Below are 17,546 nucleotides of genomic sequence, written 5' to 3'. Positions count from 1 at the left end.
CACCATATGTCTCCCAGGTCCTTCAAGAGGCTCTGAACTGGTGCCTCTGTTAGCTGATTTTCAACCTTGCTATGTGTCCCCTTCCCAGCATTATAGAGATCTTGTTATTCTAGTGATGCTCCAAAACTCTCCCTTCTCATATTATAAGAGGAAGAGCCCTTATGGTGATCTAAAAGCCCCCTCCGTCACCCATTACCTTTCGGGCCCCTTTCAATTCCTCCTATCTGGTTGGTCTCCCCTTAAGGTCTTATACTTGCTGTTCTCTCTGTCTGGAATTCTCTTCCCCCAAAGTTCACATTGTTCACTTTAGTTCATATATGGTCTTGTAGACTTTTCCCAAAGCATATATAATTTATATTTAGAAATAGGTAGGTTTGTATTAGACATAGTTTTGTAATTTCTTTTCTTCTCTGCAATTTATCATAATCACCCTTGTTAGTTCCATTCTTATGTCTGCAATACTACACATTCAGTGGCTGCATAGTGTTCCATCATATGGATGTATTGTAACTTACTCAGTTTCCTCTTAGACTATTGCCATCTATTTTGTGTGCCGGTGATTGTAAACAATACTGATGAACATCTTTCAGGCTAAATATTTGTGTACATACTTTATTAAATATCTGAAAGCGTAAATGCTGGGTCACAGGGTATAAACATTATTTAATTCCATCACAAATATTTGTTATGCCTCTCCTAAGTAGCAAGCAGTTAGAGGTATTGTTTTTAATAATACATATTTCCAAGTAGACTTCCAGGAAGCCTAATCAATTTATATGCTCACCCATAGTGTTCACATAGATTAATAAAGATCCCAATAGCATAAGCTTGTTTGGGTTTGTGTTAATTTATTTCAACTTTCTTTAGCAATCTCCAGAAGCCCAGAATTTAGTTGAATGTTGAAGAATAACAATGTGTAAATTGTAGGTTAGTAAGGGTATGAGATGCTTTATAATAGCACAAATATTATTGAAATTGTTGACCACAATATTTGGATAGAAAGGCAGGTGAATCCAGAAAATAGCTGATGGTCTGGGAAAATAGGGAGAGGTTGGATAGATGCAGAGGGCCAGTGGGTACAGGAGGTGGAATGTTAAGAGGTGACCACAGAATAGATTTTGTGAGTTTGAGGCTCCAAGGGTAAAGTCATTTTGAACAATGATAAAGTCCAGGAAAGAAAACCATGCTGGTGGGTGAGGTGATGTCTCTCTCAATATGGTAGGGATCCTGGAAGGCAAGGGTGCTGAGGGTCTTCCACAATGACGCTGAAAGTGTCGATTAACTGGACTCTTAAAGTGAGTAGAAGTTGTTTGAGCATATTTCAGGAAATGAGCAAAACATCCCAAGATATGATATTTATTCAGAAGGGAAACTTAAAAGTCATGGTCTGTTCTCAATGCAGGTTAATACCAACTTTTACCTTCTGCAGCTATGGGTTTTCAAATGGGATTTCATCATTAAATGATGTGATTATCTTTTCTACATCCTCTTATAGGTATTTTGTGTCATCAAAATAGTGTGGCTTTTTGGAGTGATGAAAACATTCTGTATCTATCTGTTTGACAAAATCAATTGTATTTATATGTACATATGCAGAAGGAAGAACAATGGCTTCCCAAAATGTCTGCACCCAAATCCTTGGAATTTAGTGGGGAAAGGATGGTTTTTTCAGTATGTAGAACCAGATTAATAGGATATCCAAGTGGAAAGAAATTAACCTTGTCTATCAACTCGCACTAACACAAATGTTAATTTGAAGTGTATCATAGACCTGAAGTAGAAGTTTCTTAAAATAATAAAGCTTTTAGAAGAAAATGCCATGAATATTTTCACAATGTTGATGTAGAAAATATATTGATAGAGCACAATACGCTGATCATTAAAGTTATTTATTTGATTGATAAGTCGGGCTTTATTAAATTAAGGACTTCTTTTATCAAAAGAGACACCATTAGATGAGAGTGAAAACACAAACCACAAACTGGGAGCAGGTATATGTAGTTCATTCCACTGACAAAGGATTCATGTCCAGAATATATGTAGAACTTCTGCCAACAGTAAGAAAAAGACAACTCAGTAAAGGTGTTTCAGGTCATTTTGATTCTCATGAGGAGGGAGTGAACCTCTGCTAACTAGAATGTGATAGCAGTTAAAGGGACAGATCCTGGAATGAAACAGACCTGGTTTAAAGCTACCTTCACTACTTACGACCTGAGGGGTTTGGGTCAAATTATCTAATTTCTTGTAACTCATTTCTTCATCTATAAAATAGGAATAATAGTAGTATTTACCAATAAGTATTTTAAGATTAAAGGAGGTCACACATGTGCTTAGAGTGCCTGCTGAGTTCTTGTTATTGTTATCTAATTAGAGCATTCATCTAGCCAGATCATTCTGTTCTTGAAGCATTGGCATATTTCATGTGTCTGTAATTGTGTGCCTCTGTCTCTGTGGGAAACGAGAGACAGTGATGAGAACACCAACCCGTGTTGCCTTTCCAAGCTTTCATCTGAATATTGTCAGGCTTGACCCTCCTGCTGTGAAGAAAACCCCAACTATTTGTTCTAATTTGAATGATTTCTGATACTTTATTCCAGGAAGCTGTTCTGGCAACCATGTTGGAGAGCACAGTGTGGTGAATTCCACAGTGCAAACTACAGTTGGCACACCTGTGTCTGCACAGAAAGTGGCTCACCACGCTGGGGGGCCACCTAAAATCCACAGCCCTGACCTCTCAGTGAAGTCCCTGCAAGCCTCCGCAACAGTGGCCCCACAGAAGTGCTTTTTACAGATCACAGGCATGACCTGTGCATCCTGTGTGTCTAACATAGAGAGAAACCTGCAGAAAGAAGCTGGTAAGAGACCTATATCCATGTTACACTGGGAATGATATGTCTGGACTGTCCAGATACAGTCAGCAAAATGGGGCACCATGCTGTCCCTTCAGTCTGCATTGATTATCAGTAGCCCTGATAAGCTGGTAGCAGGTTCATTAGGTGATAGTATAGATATTTGTCTAATGTTTGTGAGCAGTTGGCATCTGTTCTTTTAGAAGTATTTAGTTTGTTTACAATAAAATGTGTCTCTGAGTAAGTTAACCATGGGAATTCCAGGTTAGAGGTCATGGCACATTCCATGGGTAGCCTCCTCAATTAGCTTGTCCTAGTAGTATCTTTATCTTTCTCCTCCAATTCCATCAACCTCTTACTATCAAGTGAATAAATAGCCTGCATTTTGTGAAGTTCCAGTTTCAAATATTTCATTGTTTTGTCCCTGTAAACTGTAGAGTGCTGTGAAATTACCAAAGTCTTTTCCTCCAAACTACATTTTCAGTGTTCTCTTAAACCTGAAAGTGCAACAAAAACCTGTCTCGATTTTTTGTTCGAAAATATTTTAACCATGACCCTCCCATGCCACCAGAGTTAGAAAACTTTTTCTCTTTTCTCGCTTCAGTGGTTCGTTTATCTTTCTGATCCGTCTCCCTGGCCCTTAGAATCAACCCTAAATTAGGATGACATTTTTTCCAGCCTCTTTTTACCTCCCTGGAGCTTTAGAATGACCATGCTCAAATTCAGATGTTACAGGACTTCCTTTTTCATCCATGGAACCACTACCCATAAAATTAATCTGGATCTCACAGTGCCTATGTTTCTGTTCCTGACTTGAATCCCTTATTTTTATCCCTTATGGCATTCTTAAAGCACATCATTACTTTCATCTATTTCAATAAACCCTTTTCCTCCCTTAAACAGATACAATAGTGTTAGCAAAATAGTCTGTGGGATTTCTTTTTTTTTTTAAACATATCTTTATTGATTTCAGAGAGAGGAAAGGAAGGGGGACAGAGAGATAGAAACATCAATGATGAGAGAGTCATTCATTGATCAGCTGCCTAGCCCGCAACCCAGGCAGGTGCCCTGACTGGAAATCGAACCCCAATCTCCTGGATCCTAGGTTGATGCTCAACCCCTGAGCCACACCTGACTGGGCCGAAACTGAAAAAGAGTATGGAAAACCACTTTTGAAAGTTATTTTTGTTTATACGAAAGCTACTGAAGAAAAAAATATATCTTTAATGTAACAGCAATTGCTAGCTGCAGGCTATATCCCTTACTTTCAGGTGCATGCACCCATCAGTGTCTTCTAGAGCCCGACTCAAAGTGGCCCCCTGGGTCAGCAGCATGGGATCACCAGAGAGGTAGCTGACCTGCAGAACCTCAGACACCACCCCAGGCCCACTGAACCAGAATCTGTAGTTTAATAAAGTCCTCAAGATGATTCATATGCCCATTAGAGTGTGAGAAACATTGTTCTAGAACAGTGGTTCACACTCTTGGCTGTATATTAGAATCACTTGGGGAGCTTTAAAAAAGATGCGTGGCACTCACCTAAAGATTCTGATTTAATTGGTGTGGGTTAAGGGTCATGCATGGTGGTATTTAAAAGCTTCCTAAGCAATCCTTATGTGCAGCCAAGTTTGAGAACCACTGTTCCAGAGACTTTCGGGGCAGATATTTTGTTTGTTTTTTGGCAGTTTATGTTGCCTAGAGTTTTACAGCTGTAGCTTGATGATTTCAGGTATTCTCTCTGTGCTGGTTGCTTTGATGGCCGGAAAGGCAGAGATTAAATACAATCCAGAAGTCATCCAGCCACTCGAGATAGCTCAGCTCATCCACAACTTGGGCTTTGGGGCAACAGTAATGGAAGACTACACAGGCTCAGATGGCGACATTGAGCTGATCGTAAGTACGGTGACTGGGCTGGAGCTGTAGGTTAGAGGGTTGCAGGCCTCTGACAACCTGCAGATGTGTTCTGACAGCAGCCATGGCTGTGACAGTAAGCTTCCCCCATCTTGCATATGTCCTGTTAGCTGTTGTTTTGTTTGTTTCATTTTGCATTTAAGCCAACAAAGACCTGTTCATTTTGTGAAGGAATATCTGTTATGTCAGAAAGTCATAGGAGTGAATCCCACTGGGCATATTCAGGCTATGAGGAGGAGGTGGTGGGAGTGTTGGAGGTAGATGAATTTAATTAAAATGGTGATTGTCCTGAGTTGGTGGCTTGAGGGAGTAAATATGAACACACTCCATAAAGCCTACATAGAGGAAGCTAGAATGTCAGCGGTGTCTTGAGGCCAGAGGAGGTGAGTCAGCACGGTAGCCAGTGCCATCACAGATGGAGAGGGCTTGTATGTAGGCACACGGGTATCTAGAAGGTAATTGGTAACAAGATTGTTCTGAAGCTCTCAGTCTGAGGTGAACTCCAAGGGTAGTTGCTGTTCCCAGTGTGGTCAGGGTGGCAGGGGTAGGGTGATGGTGGTGGGGGGTGTTTCCTGTCTGTCCGTTGTTACCAGCTGCACATGTCAAGAAATCATTGAAAACAACAGGTACATCTAGTATTTTAAATATGCTATGTTTACAAGCACTTATGTACAAAACTCGCTTTGTGTAAATAAAGCCGATGTAGAAAAAATGCGCAAAGAATTGAGTAATGCTGTTTTACTTAGGTGAAAGGATCTTTTACTTCCTTACTGTGTTTAGTCACTGCCATTAATGGTAAGTAAATGTTTGAAGAAAAAATACTAAGGACACAAATGGCACTTTGAGCTGCTGATAAGTGGTGTTCTTTCTCAAGTGAAGCCTTTGCTCTGGATGCGCCTCCCATGTGTGTTGAGGGGCAAAGGGTGATATTCACTGGGTTACAGTTCAGGTTGGCCCCTGTGGTCAGAGCAGGGCACCTGCTGCAGACCTCTAGATTTTGATGTGGACATCTCTGCCTGCTCAGACCACTACTGTGTGGAAAAATCTGAATCAAGAATATTCTTAGGGGGAGATTAAAGATGGCAGCGGACTGAGTGGAAGCTACACTGACACTCTCCTGACACCAAACTGGAATTACAACTAAAATATAGAAAAACCATCCTAAATAATCAACTGCAACTGAAGATGAGCTGGAGAGCACCCTCATAAACAAAGAGGAAAAGTGGAGACTGCATAGAGGCTGGTAGGAAGTGCGGATGCATGAGGGCTGGTTGGGCTCCCACAGGCAGCAGCTGAAGTTCCAGAGGGATATCTCAGCTGTGGGGGGTTCCCACTGAGGACTCTGGGGCCTAAACCCCAGATAGGGCTTCCCAGCCAAGAGCACCAGAACTGAGAAAGGTGCCCATATAACATCTGGCTGTGAAAAGCAGCAGGGTTTCTGTCTGCCAGGAAGAGGTGGCTGGAAATGCAGGCACCCTCTAAAAGAGTCAACACACAAAGTTTTGTATGCGGCCACTCACTTTGGGCTCCAGCGGAGGAAGGGCAGAGTGGACTGGAGCAGTGTGAGAAGAACCTAGGGTTGATCTCTGGAGATTGAAATCAGAAGGCACTCCTCTGGAGTCCTGTGCCGAGTCATTCCCCTATACTGCAGAGGACATCTTTCTCAGGCAGGCAATTTGCTGCTTTTGCCTGGAAGGGGGAAGCAGTTGCCCCACCATGCTGGAAAACCTCTTGCCCTACCCCATAGAGTTTCTACAGCCTGAGGCCTGTTAGGAGACTGATAACAACCAGCCTCCCCACTCTGTGGAGTTTCTACAGCCTGAGGCTTGTTAAGAGAATCGGATTAATCAGCCTGCAGCCAGAGGCAGACCTCAGAGTGCTTCGAGTCTTTACCTGATCTGCTTCTCGGCCCAGGCCTTGGAAGAGCAGACTTTGGTGTGCATCTTGGTCCTTTCCAACTGCACCCAGCCCCAGCAGAGGAGACCTCAAGCCTAGGGTTGTTGATAGTTCCAAACAGGGTACTCAGGGCCAGTAACAAACTGCGTCTGATGTTGGCCTGAACCAGAGACCCTCCAAAAAGACTGCAAGTCCTAGGTAGATACTGAGAGTATCTACCTAATACATAGAAACAAACCCAAACAGGCAGCCCAATTGGGGAGACAAAAAAACAAGCCCTAAATGAAAGAACAAGAGAAGTCTTCGGAAAAAGAGCTCCATGAAATGGTGATAAGCAATCTATCAGATATAGAGTTCAGAGTACTGATTGTAAGTATGCTCAACAGCATGAAAAAATATATGGAAACTATGAAGGAAATTAAGAATGACATAGCAGAAATAAAGAATGTATTGGAATGAATAAATAGTAGAGTAGAGGAAGCTGAGGATTGGATCAGCGAATTAGAAGACAGAGTAGAAAAAAATGACTCAATCAGAGATCCTAAAAGAAAAAACAATTAAAAAATAGGAGGACATTTTAAGGGAACTGTGGGATAACATGAAACATAACAATATTTGCATTATAGGAGTGCCAGAAGAGGTCAAAAGTAAGCAAGGGCTAGAGAACCTGTTGGAAGAAATAATGGCAGAAAACTTCCCTAACCTCGTGAAGGAAAAAGTCACCCAAGTCCTGGAGGCACAGAGAGTCCCAAGCAGGAAGAATCCAAAGAAGCCCACGCCGAGACACATCATAATTTAAATGCCAAAAATTCAAGACAGAGAATCTTAAAGGCAGCAAGGGAAAACCAATCTGTTACCTACAAAGGACCTCCCATAAGGCTGTCAGCTGATTTCTCACCAGAAACTACAGCCAGAAGGGAATGGCATGAAGTATTCAAGGTAATGCAAAACAAGGATCTGAAACTAAGACTGCTCTATCCAGCAAGACTGTCATTCAAGATAGATGGTGAAATAAAGAACTTCCCAGGCAAAAAAAGCCTAAAGGAGTTTATCACCACCAAACCGGCATTGCAGGAAATGTTAAAGGAACTGCTGTAATTAGAAGCAGAAATAGAGAGAAAGAGAAAAGTAGGCATAAAGAGTTAAAATGGCAATTGATAAGTATCTATCAATAATAACCTTAAATGTAATTGGATTAAATGATCCAATAAAAAGACATAGGGTGGCTGAATAGATAAGAAAACATGATCCAAATATATGCTGTCCACAAGAGACCCACCTCAAAGCAAAAGACACACAGGATGAGAGTGAAGGGATGGGAAAAATTTTTCCATGAAAATGAAAAAAAAAAAGCTGGGGTAGCAATACTCATATCAGACAAAATAGACTTCAAAATGAAGACCATTATGAGAGACAAGAAGGTCACTATATAATACTAAAGAGATCTATCCAACAAGAGGATATAACCCTGATAAACATATATGCACCCAATATAGGAGCACCTAAATTTATTTTAAAAACTTCTAGAGGACTTTTAGGGAGAGATCGACAGCAAGACAGTCATACTAGGGGACTTTTAACACCCCACTGATTTCACTGGATAGGTCTTCTAGACAAAAAATCAACAAGGAAACAGTGACCCTAAATGACACACTAAATCAGATGAATTTAATTGACTTTTACAGAACATTCCACCCCAAAGCTGCAGAATCTACATTCTTCTCAAGTGCATATCAGTAGATGAGACGATACTTTTACACCATGGAATACTATGCAGCTATATAAAAAAAAGGATCACTTATCCTTTGGGACAACGTGGAGGGAACTGGAGAGTGTTATGCTAAGCAAAATAAGCCAGTCAGAGAAAGACAAGTACCACATGATCTCACTCATATATGGCATGTAATAAACAAAATAAACTGATGAACAAAATAGATCCAGAGACATAGAAGCATGGAACAGACTGAGGGGTCTCAGAGGGAAGGTGGGGGTGGGGGAGTGGGTAGGGAGAGATTAATCAAAGAACTTATATGTCTGTAAGCATAGCCCATGGACACAGACATTGTTATGGGAAGGCCTGGGAGTGGGGTGGATGCAGGGTAGAGGGGATCAATGGGGGAAAAAGGGGGACATCTGTAATACTTTCAACAATAAAGATTAAAATATATAAATTCTTGGTATAAGTGAAACTCTTTTTTGAGCAATGCTTTTTATTACAGTAGTGCTTTTTTGTTGTTTGTTTTTTTAACTAAGCAGTATCAATAGTTATATCATCACATGTTCAGACATTTTATGTCTGTATTTAATGGTATTCTGGGAAATGCTGACCACTGACACTTGGAAGAGTGAATTGTCTAGTTTGCCTACTACATATTACAGAAATGGAATGTCTCATTCCTGTTTCTTGAGTCAAGACACAGCATGGCATGGTAGAGTGGCATAGCTTTCACTGGGCTTGAAGTCAGGCTCTGTCGCTGCAGGGATGTGTCTTAACCTGGACTGTGAGATTGCTTCATGATGCTCACTGCAGCAATTTGGAGCACAGATTCAGAGCCAGGCTCCAGCTCTGCCACTCACTGGTTGTGACTTTGGACAAGTTCCTAAACCTCCTAGTGCTGAGACCTACCTTTCAGGGTTGGTGTGAGCAGGATAGTGCTAGGGCAGTGCCTGGCAAGTTTCAAGTGTGCAATAAGTGTTACCTATTATTACTATAAGAGTAAAACAAGAGCTTAGAAGAAATGTTGAAATATTTAGAGACTTTATAAAATTCTATTTGCACAGCCACCTGCTAGCCAGTAAGCTCCTTGTCTGTGTAATGGTCCTTTCTTTCCTACCTTTTCCTTGGGTCCCATGCCAAGGTGAAGGTGTTATGAATACAGATGAGCTTGCCTCTCCTTTTCCCATAATTCCATGTGGGACTCTCCCATTTCTTCTAATACTTGACTCTTGGATTATTGATGCGGATTTCAAAGTGTAGCTCTAGTCTCATTCCAGTGCTCATTGCCCCTTAAGCTCCCCATCAAGTGCTGGCTTAGGAACCCTTTTTAGTTGGGTGCTCAAGGTCTTCATGTGGACGCAGCCAATATGGCAGCCTTCTTCCTCTTCCTCTTCCTCTTCCTTGCACATCCTGTACCCTGCCAAGGTTAGCTATTGAAGGTTGCCTGGCCACCCCTGCTGTCCTCCCTTTCATCTTTCTCATGCTTCTCCTTCTGTGCTTACTCTTACTTTCACCTGGAAACACCCTACCCATACTCTAGGGCCGCCTCAAATCCCATCAACTCATTCGCTCACTTTCTAAATCCTTGCCTCCTGCCGATAAGGAGCTGTTGACATTCTTACTTGCAGCTGCAGGCCGGATAGCCAGCAACACTTGGCACCACAGAGAGTATGTCAGGAGCTCAGAGGGTTTTGTAGAGCCGCACATCCTTACGCGTTGGAGGCAGAGAGGGGGCATGCATTATTATTCTGGTGTTCCTGGTGAGATGACTGAGACAGAGTATAGATGGCTTATGAAAGCCCATCATTACCAGAGCCAGAAGTCAAGCCTCCGTCAGTTACCATCTCCTTGGTAGACTGGCTACATCTCCTGCACCAGAGCTGGGGAAGAACCGCTGTTTATATCGTTGAAGCCCCTGGGGGAAGGTTTCAGGTGAAGGTATTGTACGTGGGGTTTGGAGGTGGGAGTCCAGAGTCTTGGGGAGGGTGCTGTGGAAGGAGGAGAGGCTCAGAGGCTCATGGCTGCCTATGTGCCTCTTGATCCTGGGTCAGCAGGATTTTTGTCATCTTGTGTTGCAGATAACCGGGATGACTTGTGCTTCCTGTGTTCACAACATAGAGTCCAAACTCACGAGGACGAATGGCATCACCCACGCCTCCGTGGCGCTTGCAACCAGCAAAGCCCATGTGAAGTTTGACCCAGAAATTATTGGTCCACGGGATATTGTCAAAATTATTGAGGTAAGTCAATCATTTAAAAATTTATTCCCACCTTTTAAAAAACTAATTTATACCCATTGTAAAAAAATTTTTTTTAAAGAGAGAAAACACAGCTAAACAAAAAAGAAAAAGTCACCTAAAGTCCTTCAACTTTTCCAATGGAAATAAGATGAATCATTGTAAAATAAACTGAAGTTAAGTGAATATCAGGTTCTAAGGGGAAAATCAGTGAATGGATAAGAGCATTGGGGAAAAAAAAATTATTGTTTTAATTTTAGATATTCCCTGAGAAACATCAGTATTGCCAAGGTACCTGGTACATGGGGTTAAATTGCCTAAGTATACTCTTTAGGTATAATTCATGTCTGTACCAAGTGTCTATGGACCACAGAAATGCTGATATTTGAAAGAATTATACTGCATTTTGCCACTATGCTAGGCCTACTTTACAATGGGAGAGTTTGGTAGTTTGTCCTTTGGAAAATCAACTAGAATAGTTTTCACACACTCCCTACCTCTCTGTTCCATTCAGTTTGTTCACAGACATACCATTTCCTTCTTAAAGTCTATATTATATCACACCATAAGAGGAAGAGAGAGCATTAGTGGTGATCTGAATGGGTTATGACAGTTAAAACCAAACAAGATTAACTTGTAACAACTAATGGTAAGAGTAAATGAAGTTTAGAGGAAACTACTACTTACGAAATTTCTTATGAAATGAAACATCTTGTAGCAGGTTTAATGTTGTCTTTAATTTTCTCTTCACTGTGTGTGTGTGTATGCGTGTGGACGTGTGTGTGCTGTGTGCATGTGTTTTAAGAGATGTCTGTTGAATGGCCTAGCAGAGCTTTTTGACATGCAAATAATAATTCATGGCTACCGAAGTTAGTGTGAGACCACAGCTGTCACTGATGACCAACCCCCATTTGACACGCAAATAAAACTGCTGGACAGTGCCTTACACTCAGAAGCAGACAACACAGCTTCTTTATCAGATGAGGAAAGATCCCAAGAGGGGTTAAGTACTTTGCTCATTGGTGCGCAGCTAAAGGTTGCAGGGCTGGCTTTCAAACCCAGCTCTTACTGTCCCACGCTCGGTGGCCTTTCTATTTCTGCCACACTACAGGTCTGTGATATGGTACTGGTGAGGCTAAGAAGTCAGACTGTTGCAAGTAATAGTGGGCAGAGTCAAGGTGGTACTTCAAACATGTCCCAGTACCCTCCTTATGTATAATGCCCTTGCTGAGCTCCACGCAACTCTCTGAGCTTGGCTCGGCCCCCTCTTTGTCCTTACTTGAGGAAGATCGCCAGTGTCTGGCCTCCATTCTTATGATTCTGGGGCATCTTTTTCTAGTATAATTAGGCCAGTATTAGTTGTAAAAGGATTTGTCTTTAGACAATCTTAAATGATCTTTCTCCCATCATAGCTTTAAGTTTTGTATAAAATTCCAACACCAGAGTTCTGGGGCCCCTCTTTATATTGTGCTGGCTGACAGGACATTTCCTGACAGCTTTTTCTGTGTATTCATAAAGGATGTCAGAGACGTTAGTGATCAGATCAAATAAGGCAGAGAGGGCAAATGAGTTAATCTTGGAAAACAGCACAGATTGAGGCGTGGTCTCTGTCTGGTCTCAGTGGAAGCCACAGCTTGCAGATACTGAAGTGGCCAAGGATTGCTCAGTTTGAAGAGGGTGTTGAGAGCCTGGAGAGGTGAGCACTGGATCTAGGTCTTCTGCTAGTGCCATGCCTTTGGGCAGGGTATTTAACCTCTCTGAACCTCAGTTTCTTCATGCAGAGAATGAAAGCAGCTGACCATTCTATATTTGGGATTCTTTAACTCAAAAATGCTGAGTTTACAACTCAACACTGATCAGCTTTGGAGCATGCTGACATTATCTCCCAGAGCCTGCTGCTTTTGTTAACAGAGGGAACGGGAATTGCCATCTGAAGCCATCTCCCTGGGGATGCTACTGCCTCAAGCATAGATGGCTCGGATCCTCTGACAGGATTTGTAGAGTGATTCCGGTAAAGTTGTGGGAGGAAAAAAACAGTACATTCCTCTGAGGCAATTTTAGATTAACTTTCTAATTTCAAAAGATGTAAAATGCTTTCTATGAATGCATGTTTTAACCAAGTGCCTTCCTCCTTGTTTCCCACCCCTCTCTTTTTAATAATAAGGAAATCGGCTTTCATGCTTCCCTGGCCCAGAGAAACCCCAACGCTCATCACTTGGACTACAAGGTGGAAATAAAGCAGTAGGTAGAACAGAAAAGATCAACTGAAGCGCTTGTCTACCTCTCCCTGGGCCTGACCCTTCCTTATTCTGTGCTTTTCATTGTCCCTGCTGCCCTGGCTTCTCACAGTGTCATCTGCTTGGATGAGTTGCCTTTATCCTTGTAATGTTAACCCTCTACTGATGTCCACCAGACCTTTCTGCTCTGACAGAAATGTTCTATATCTGCACTGCCCAATATGGTAGCCACTAGCTACTGAGTACTCAAAATGCAACAAATGTGACTGAGGAACTGAATTTTTAATTTTTCATTTTAACTAATTTAAATTTAAATAGTCACCTGTGACTGGTGGCTAACAGATGGGAAAGCACTTAAGTTGGAAGAAAGAGAGCATGGATTTTACAGTATTTTACAGTATTTTAATATTTTATTTGAATGGGTTCTAGAACTAGGATCCAAGGATAAGAATCATGGCCAAGTGGAAAGAAAATGACCTGGGAAGGAAGAGACCTGAGTTCATTGTTTCAGATGTTCACGTATTTGTTCAATAGACAAAGCCACTGTCGTATGCGGGGCACTGTGCTAGGTGTAGGGATGAACAGAATGTCCCTACCTTTGAGGTGCCCATACCCTGACTGGGAAACAGTGGATGAGCAATGATTCAAGTGAGTTCTGGGAGGTCTGGGAAGCCAATAAGCAGAAGACACATAATCTGGGCCTCAGAGAATGAGTGGGCCTGACTGGTGTGGCTCAGTGGTTGAGCACTGACCCATGAACCAAGAGGTCACTGGTTCGATTCCATCAGGACACATGCCCTGGTTTCGGGCTCAGTCCGCATCCTTGCAGGAGGCAGCCGATCAATGTTTCTCTCTCATCAATGTTCCTATCTCTCTATCCCAATCCCTTCCTCTCTTTCTAAAGAAAAAAATGAGTGAACGTTGCCTGGGCAGAGGGAGTGGGGGTGGAAGTGGGGGTCTTCTAGGGACACAGTGGCAGGGGGCTTCAGGGACTCTTACGTGGTTTGCTGTGGTTGGTAGGCCTGCAGCACAGGAGAGCTGGCAGGAGAGGTGTCTGAAAAGCTAGTCAGAGGCTAATTCTTGGGGCCCAAGGGTAAGACTTTAATCTCATAGACAGTGGTTTTCAGACTGGGGTTAAGGTGCATCAGTTCCCACAAGCACTTGGCTAGAATTTCATGGGTACTGAAGCTAATGTGAGACCACAGCTGTCACTGATGACCAACCCCCATTTTAAACTTCAGTGTTCAATAAGACAGCTTCACTTTTCGCTGACTCTATTTTAAGTAGTAGTTCAAAAAGTAAATGTATAAGTAAGTTAATACTAATAAAAGATTACTTTTATCTATTTTTTTCTTGGGAGTTTGTATAAGATTGCATTTTGATAAAAGAGCTATAGGCAGCCATAGACAGAGATGTTAAGTCTCTCTTGGGCTGGATTCTCAGCTTCTGGACCTGGGTTGCCTCACCTGTAGGTTGGAGATAACATGTCTGCCATGGGCAGGCATGGGCTGGTTCTAAACCTCTCAAGAATGTCCTTGAAGTTTAGACCTTTAAGTTCTCCCTCAGGTGGTCTGTGTCAAGGAGAGAGCCTTCCTTTCATTTTAGCCCTTGGTGGTCTGTCCCATAGACAAAGGCAAGTCTTAAGCTGAGTTCTCAGGAGAGGCCCATCAAGTGGCAGGCAGTACCTAATCTGTCCATGTTACTCATTGCTTTCCAGGTGGAAGAAGTCTTTCCTGTCCAGCCTCGTGTTTGGCATCCCTGTTATGGGCTTAATGATCTATATGTTGATACCCAGCAATAAACCCCACAAATCTATGGCCCTAGACCACAACATCATTCCAGGATTGTCCATTCTAAATCTCATCTTCTTTATCTTGTGTACCTTTGTCCAGGTGCGTATCAGAAGGGGTCAAACCTCTGCCCTTCATGCTTTTGCATGACCAGTGCTTTATTGCAGCTTTCCTGACCCACCCCAGCCAGTTGCTGCTTTTTTCCATCCTATGACCAGCAGCAGGGTGTCCTCTAACACAAAGGACTTTTAAGAATCTCGTTTCACTGTTGATTGCAGGTGATTGACTTCTCCCTGGCATAGCAACCACTTTGCTGCAAGGATTGGTGAACCAGCTGTCTCCAGTTTGCTTATCATTTAGCTTAATTTATCTTTGTTGTTAGAAGCAGCAGTTAGATCATCGTGAGCTCATGCTTCTCTTTAACATGGTAGAAATGTAGTTCTGAGGAAATTATAATATAAAAGAGATGGGCCCCATGGAACTTCTGGTCTGGGGGCAATATTAAGGAACTAGCCATGTTTCTATTGGGAAGTGTGGCCTCCATATATTATGGGATATAAAGTAAAACTCCTGACTTAATATTAAAATGTTTAGGACTAAATAGTCTTTCTTTGTAGGCTGAATTTGTTTTTTTCTGTATTTTGTTTTTAATTCCAAATGTAATGTACATTTATTGTAAACAATTCAAGCCATACTGAAATATTAAAAGAAAAGAGGAAGGTGTTCTTTCACTGCTCGCACCCTGTCTGCAGCCCAATGCCATTCCCCAGGGTCACATTATTATTATTACTAGTTGGTTGTATATCTTTCATCTATATAGATAACATTTGCGTGTGTATGTGTGTGTACATGTTCACATAAGGCAGACACAATATATTAGATGTAGTGATTTATAACTGCCTTTTCCACTTGATCATGTATATCTTTCACTCCAGTGGTTTACAGATCTAGGACATTCTCCTTAGGGACTCCATAGCATTGGCCACAGTATAAACGAAGTGTGATTTATTTCACCATTGTCACCATTCTCCTATCGATTGACATTTAGGTTGTGTACTCTGAGTTTTAAAGGTCTCCCAGGTACTCGATTATCCATTCCTGTAGCCATTAGTCCTCTGAATCAGGAAATAATTTCAAAAACATTGATGACAGAGGAAAAAATTATGGGTGAGCCTAGAGTATTTGCCAGTCCCAGTGGCCTCTGGGCCTCTGCTCCTTGAACACTGTGCCCTGCTTGTTTCAACTATCACTTTATCTGTCTTTCAGTTCCTTGGTGGGTGGTACTTCTATGTTCAGGCCTACAAAGCTCTAAGACACAGGGCAGCCAACATGGATGTGCTCATCGTGCTGGCCACGAGCATCGCCTATGTCTACTCCCTGGTCATCCTGGTGGTGGCCATTGCTGAGAAGGCCGAGAGGAGCCCCGTGACATTCTTTGATACCCCCCCCATGCTCTTTGTGTTCATTGCCCTGGGGCGGTGGCTGGAACACGTGGCAAAGGTAAGTGCAGCTTCATGTTAAAAGAACTGTTCCTTCAGTAATACAAACCTTAATTCATGTTTAGAATTACTAATTATACACAGTCTAGAGCAAGACTTAAAAGAAATGTGAAACCTACATATAATTAGGTGCTTCAATCACTAATCTGCAAATTGATTGCTACTTCTAAAATCCCAGCTAATCTGGTTAATTATTAAAACCTTTGTTCAGGTGCATTGTGTCGTAGAAAGAACCCTGGATTTCAGGTCAGAGGTCATACCGTCTCTTAGTACCTAACTGAGTGTATGACTTATTTAGTCTAGAAATCCGCATTTCCACCTTCAGGTCATGCCATTTTTAATAACCTACATTGTACTCAGCATTTTAATGTTTCTTATAAGCAAGTGGGGATCTGGCCCTGAAAGAAATTGGCTCGAACCTAAAAGAAAACTGTCAGTGGGTAGATTGGTATTTTTTTTTCAGTCTGAAATGTAATTAATTGAACTGTGGCATTTGTGCATCCAGTGTGGCGATGACATGGCTGCATGTTGATGGGCAGTGTGTCCCATCATCAAGGAGAGCCCTTTGGTGTGCTGTGTTAAGCGGGTAGCCTTTTTCTGAAGGGACTTGTTTATTATAGTTCTCCTTTTACAATCTGGCTATTTCTTAGAGCAAAACCTCAGAAGCCCTTGCCAAACTCATGTCTCTCCAAGCCACAGAAGCCACCGTCGTGACCCTTGGCGAGGACAACTTAATCATCAGGTGGGTTATCTTCATCCAGAGTGCTTGGTCAATTTATGTCAATCTGTGTCAGACACATCAAATATCCATCGTGTATGTGACACTAGACCTCATGAACGTGGGCAAAGATGTATAGTAAGATCCCTCCTTCAATCCAGTTATGTATACGAGGCATTTGAATACCAAAAGATAAGCACAAGTCACAGTGGTGTATGTTGGTAAGTGATAAATTTTGAGAGGTACAGACTATTTGTAGCCTTGGAATTTAGAAGAGGAAGGCTTGTGGTGGTTAAGGAAAGCTTCACAGGGAACATGGAGTGTGAGTTGGGCCTTCCTTGCAAGATTTGGAGGATTCAGACAGGCTGAGAGAGAAGGGTTTCAACTTGCCAAAGAATAAAAAAGGAAGTAGTACTTTTCTTCTTTACAAGTTTGGCAGATATTAAAAATAATGATGATCATTTTCATTATTGCTGGAACTTATGTAGCATTTATCGTTTGCCAGACACTATTCTAACCTCTTTGTATTTAACCTAACAAAGATAATAATAACAATAATAATAATAAAACTTTGAGGAAGGGATTGTTAATATCCTCATTTTAAAGATGAGGAAACTGAAGTTCAGAGTTCAGAGAAGCTAAGCAACTGACTCAGGGTCACACAGGTATTAATGAGTTGAATTGGGATATCC

General features: G+C 41.9%; 1 protein-coding gene across 1 annotated transcript in view; it reads left to right on the top strand.

The window, feature by feature from the left end:
- The window catches only part of ATP7B (ATPase copper transporting beta), an 81,502-nt gene that overhangs the window by 42,741 nt on the left and 21,215 nt on the right, over positions 1 to 17,546 (top strand). The window contains exons 4-10 of the mRNA XM_016213589.2: positions 2,598 to 2,855; positions 4,579 to 4,742; positions 10,452 to 10,613; positions 12,775 to 12,851; positions 14,565 to 14,739; positions 15,904 to 16,137; positions 16,787 to 16,878. Of these exons, the coding sequence (XP_016069075.2) occupies positions 2,598 to 2,855; positions 4,579 to 4,742; positions 10,452 to 10,613; positions 12,775 to 12,851; positions 14,565 to 14,739; positions 15,904 to 16,137; positions 16,787 to 16,878 (1,162 nt within the window). The remainder of the gene's footprint in view (positions 1 to 2,597; positions 2,856 to 4,578; positions 4,743 to 10,451; positions 10,614 to 12,774; positions 12,852 to 14,564; positions 14,740 to 15,903; positions 16,138 to 16,786; positions 16,879 to 17,546) is intronic.

The sequence above is a fragment of the Miniopterus natalensis genome, chromosome 2 (assembly GCF_054644295.1).
Source record: "Miniopterus natalensis isolate mMinNat1 chromosome 2, mMinNat1.hap1, whole genome shotgun sequence".
Lineage (NCBI taxonomy): Eukaryota > Metazoa > Chordata > Mammalia > Chiroptera > Miniopteridae > Miniopterus > Miniopterus natalensis.
This window is presented reverse-complemented; position numbering and strand designations above follow the sequence as displayed.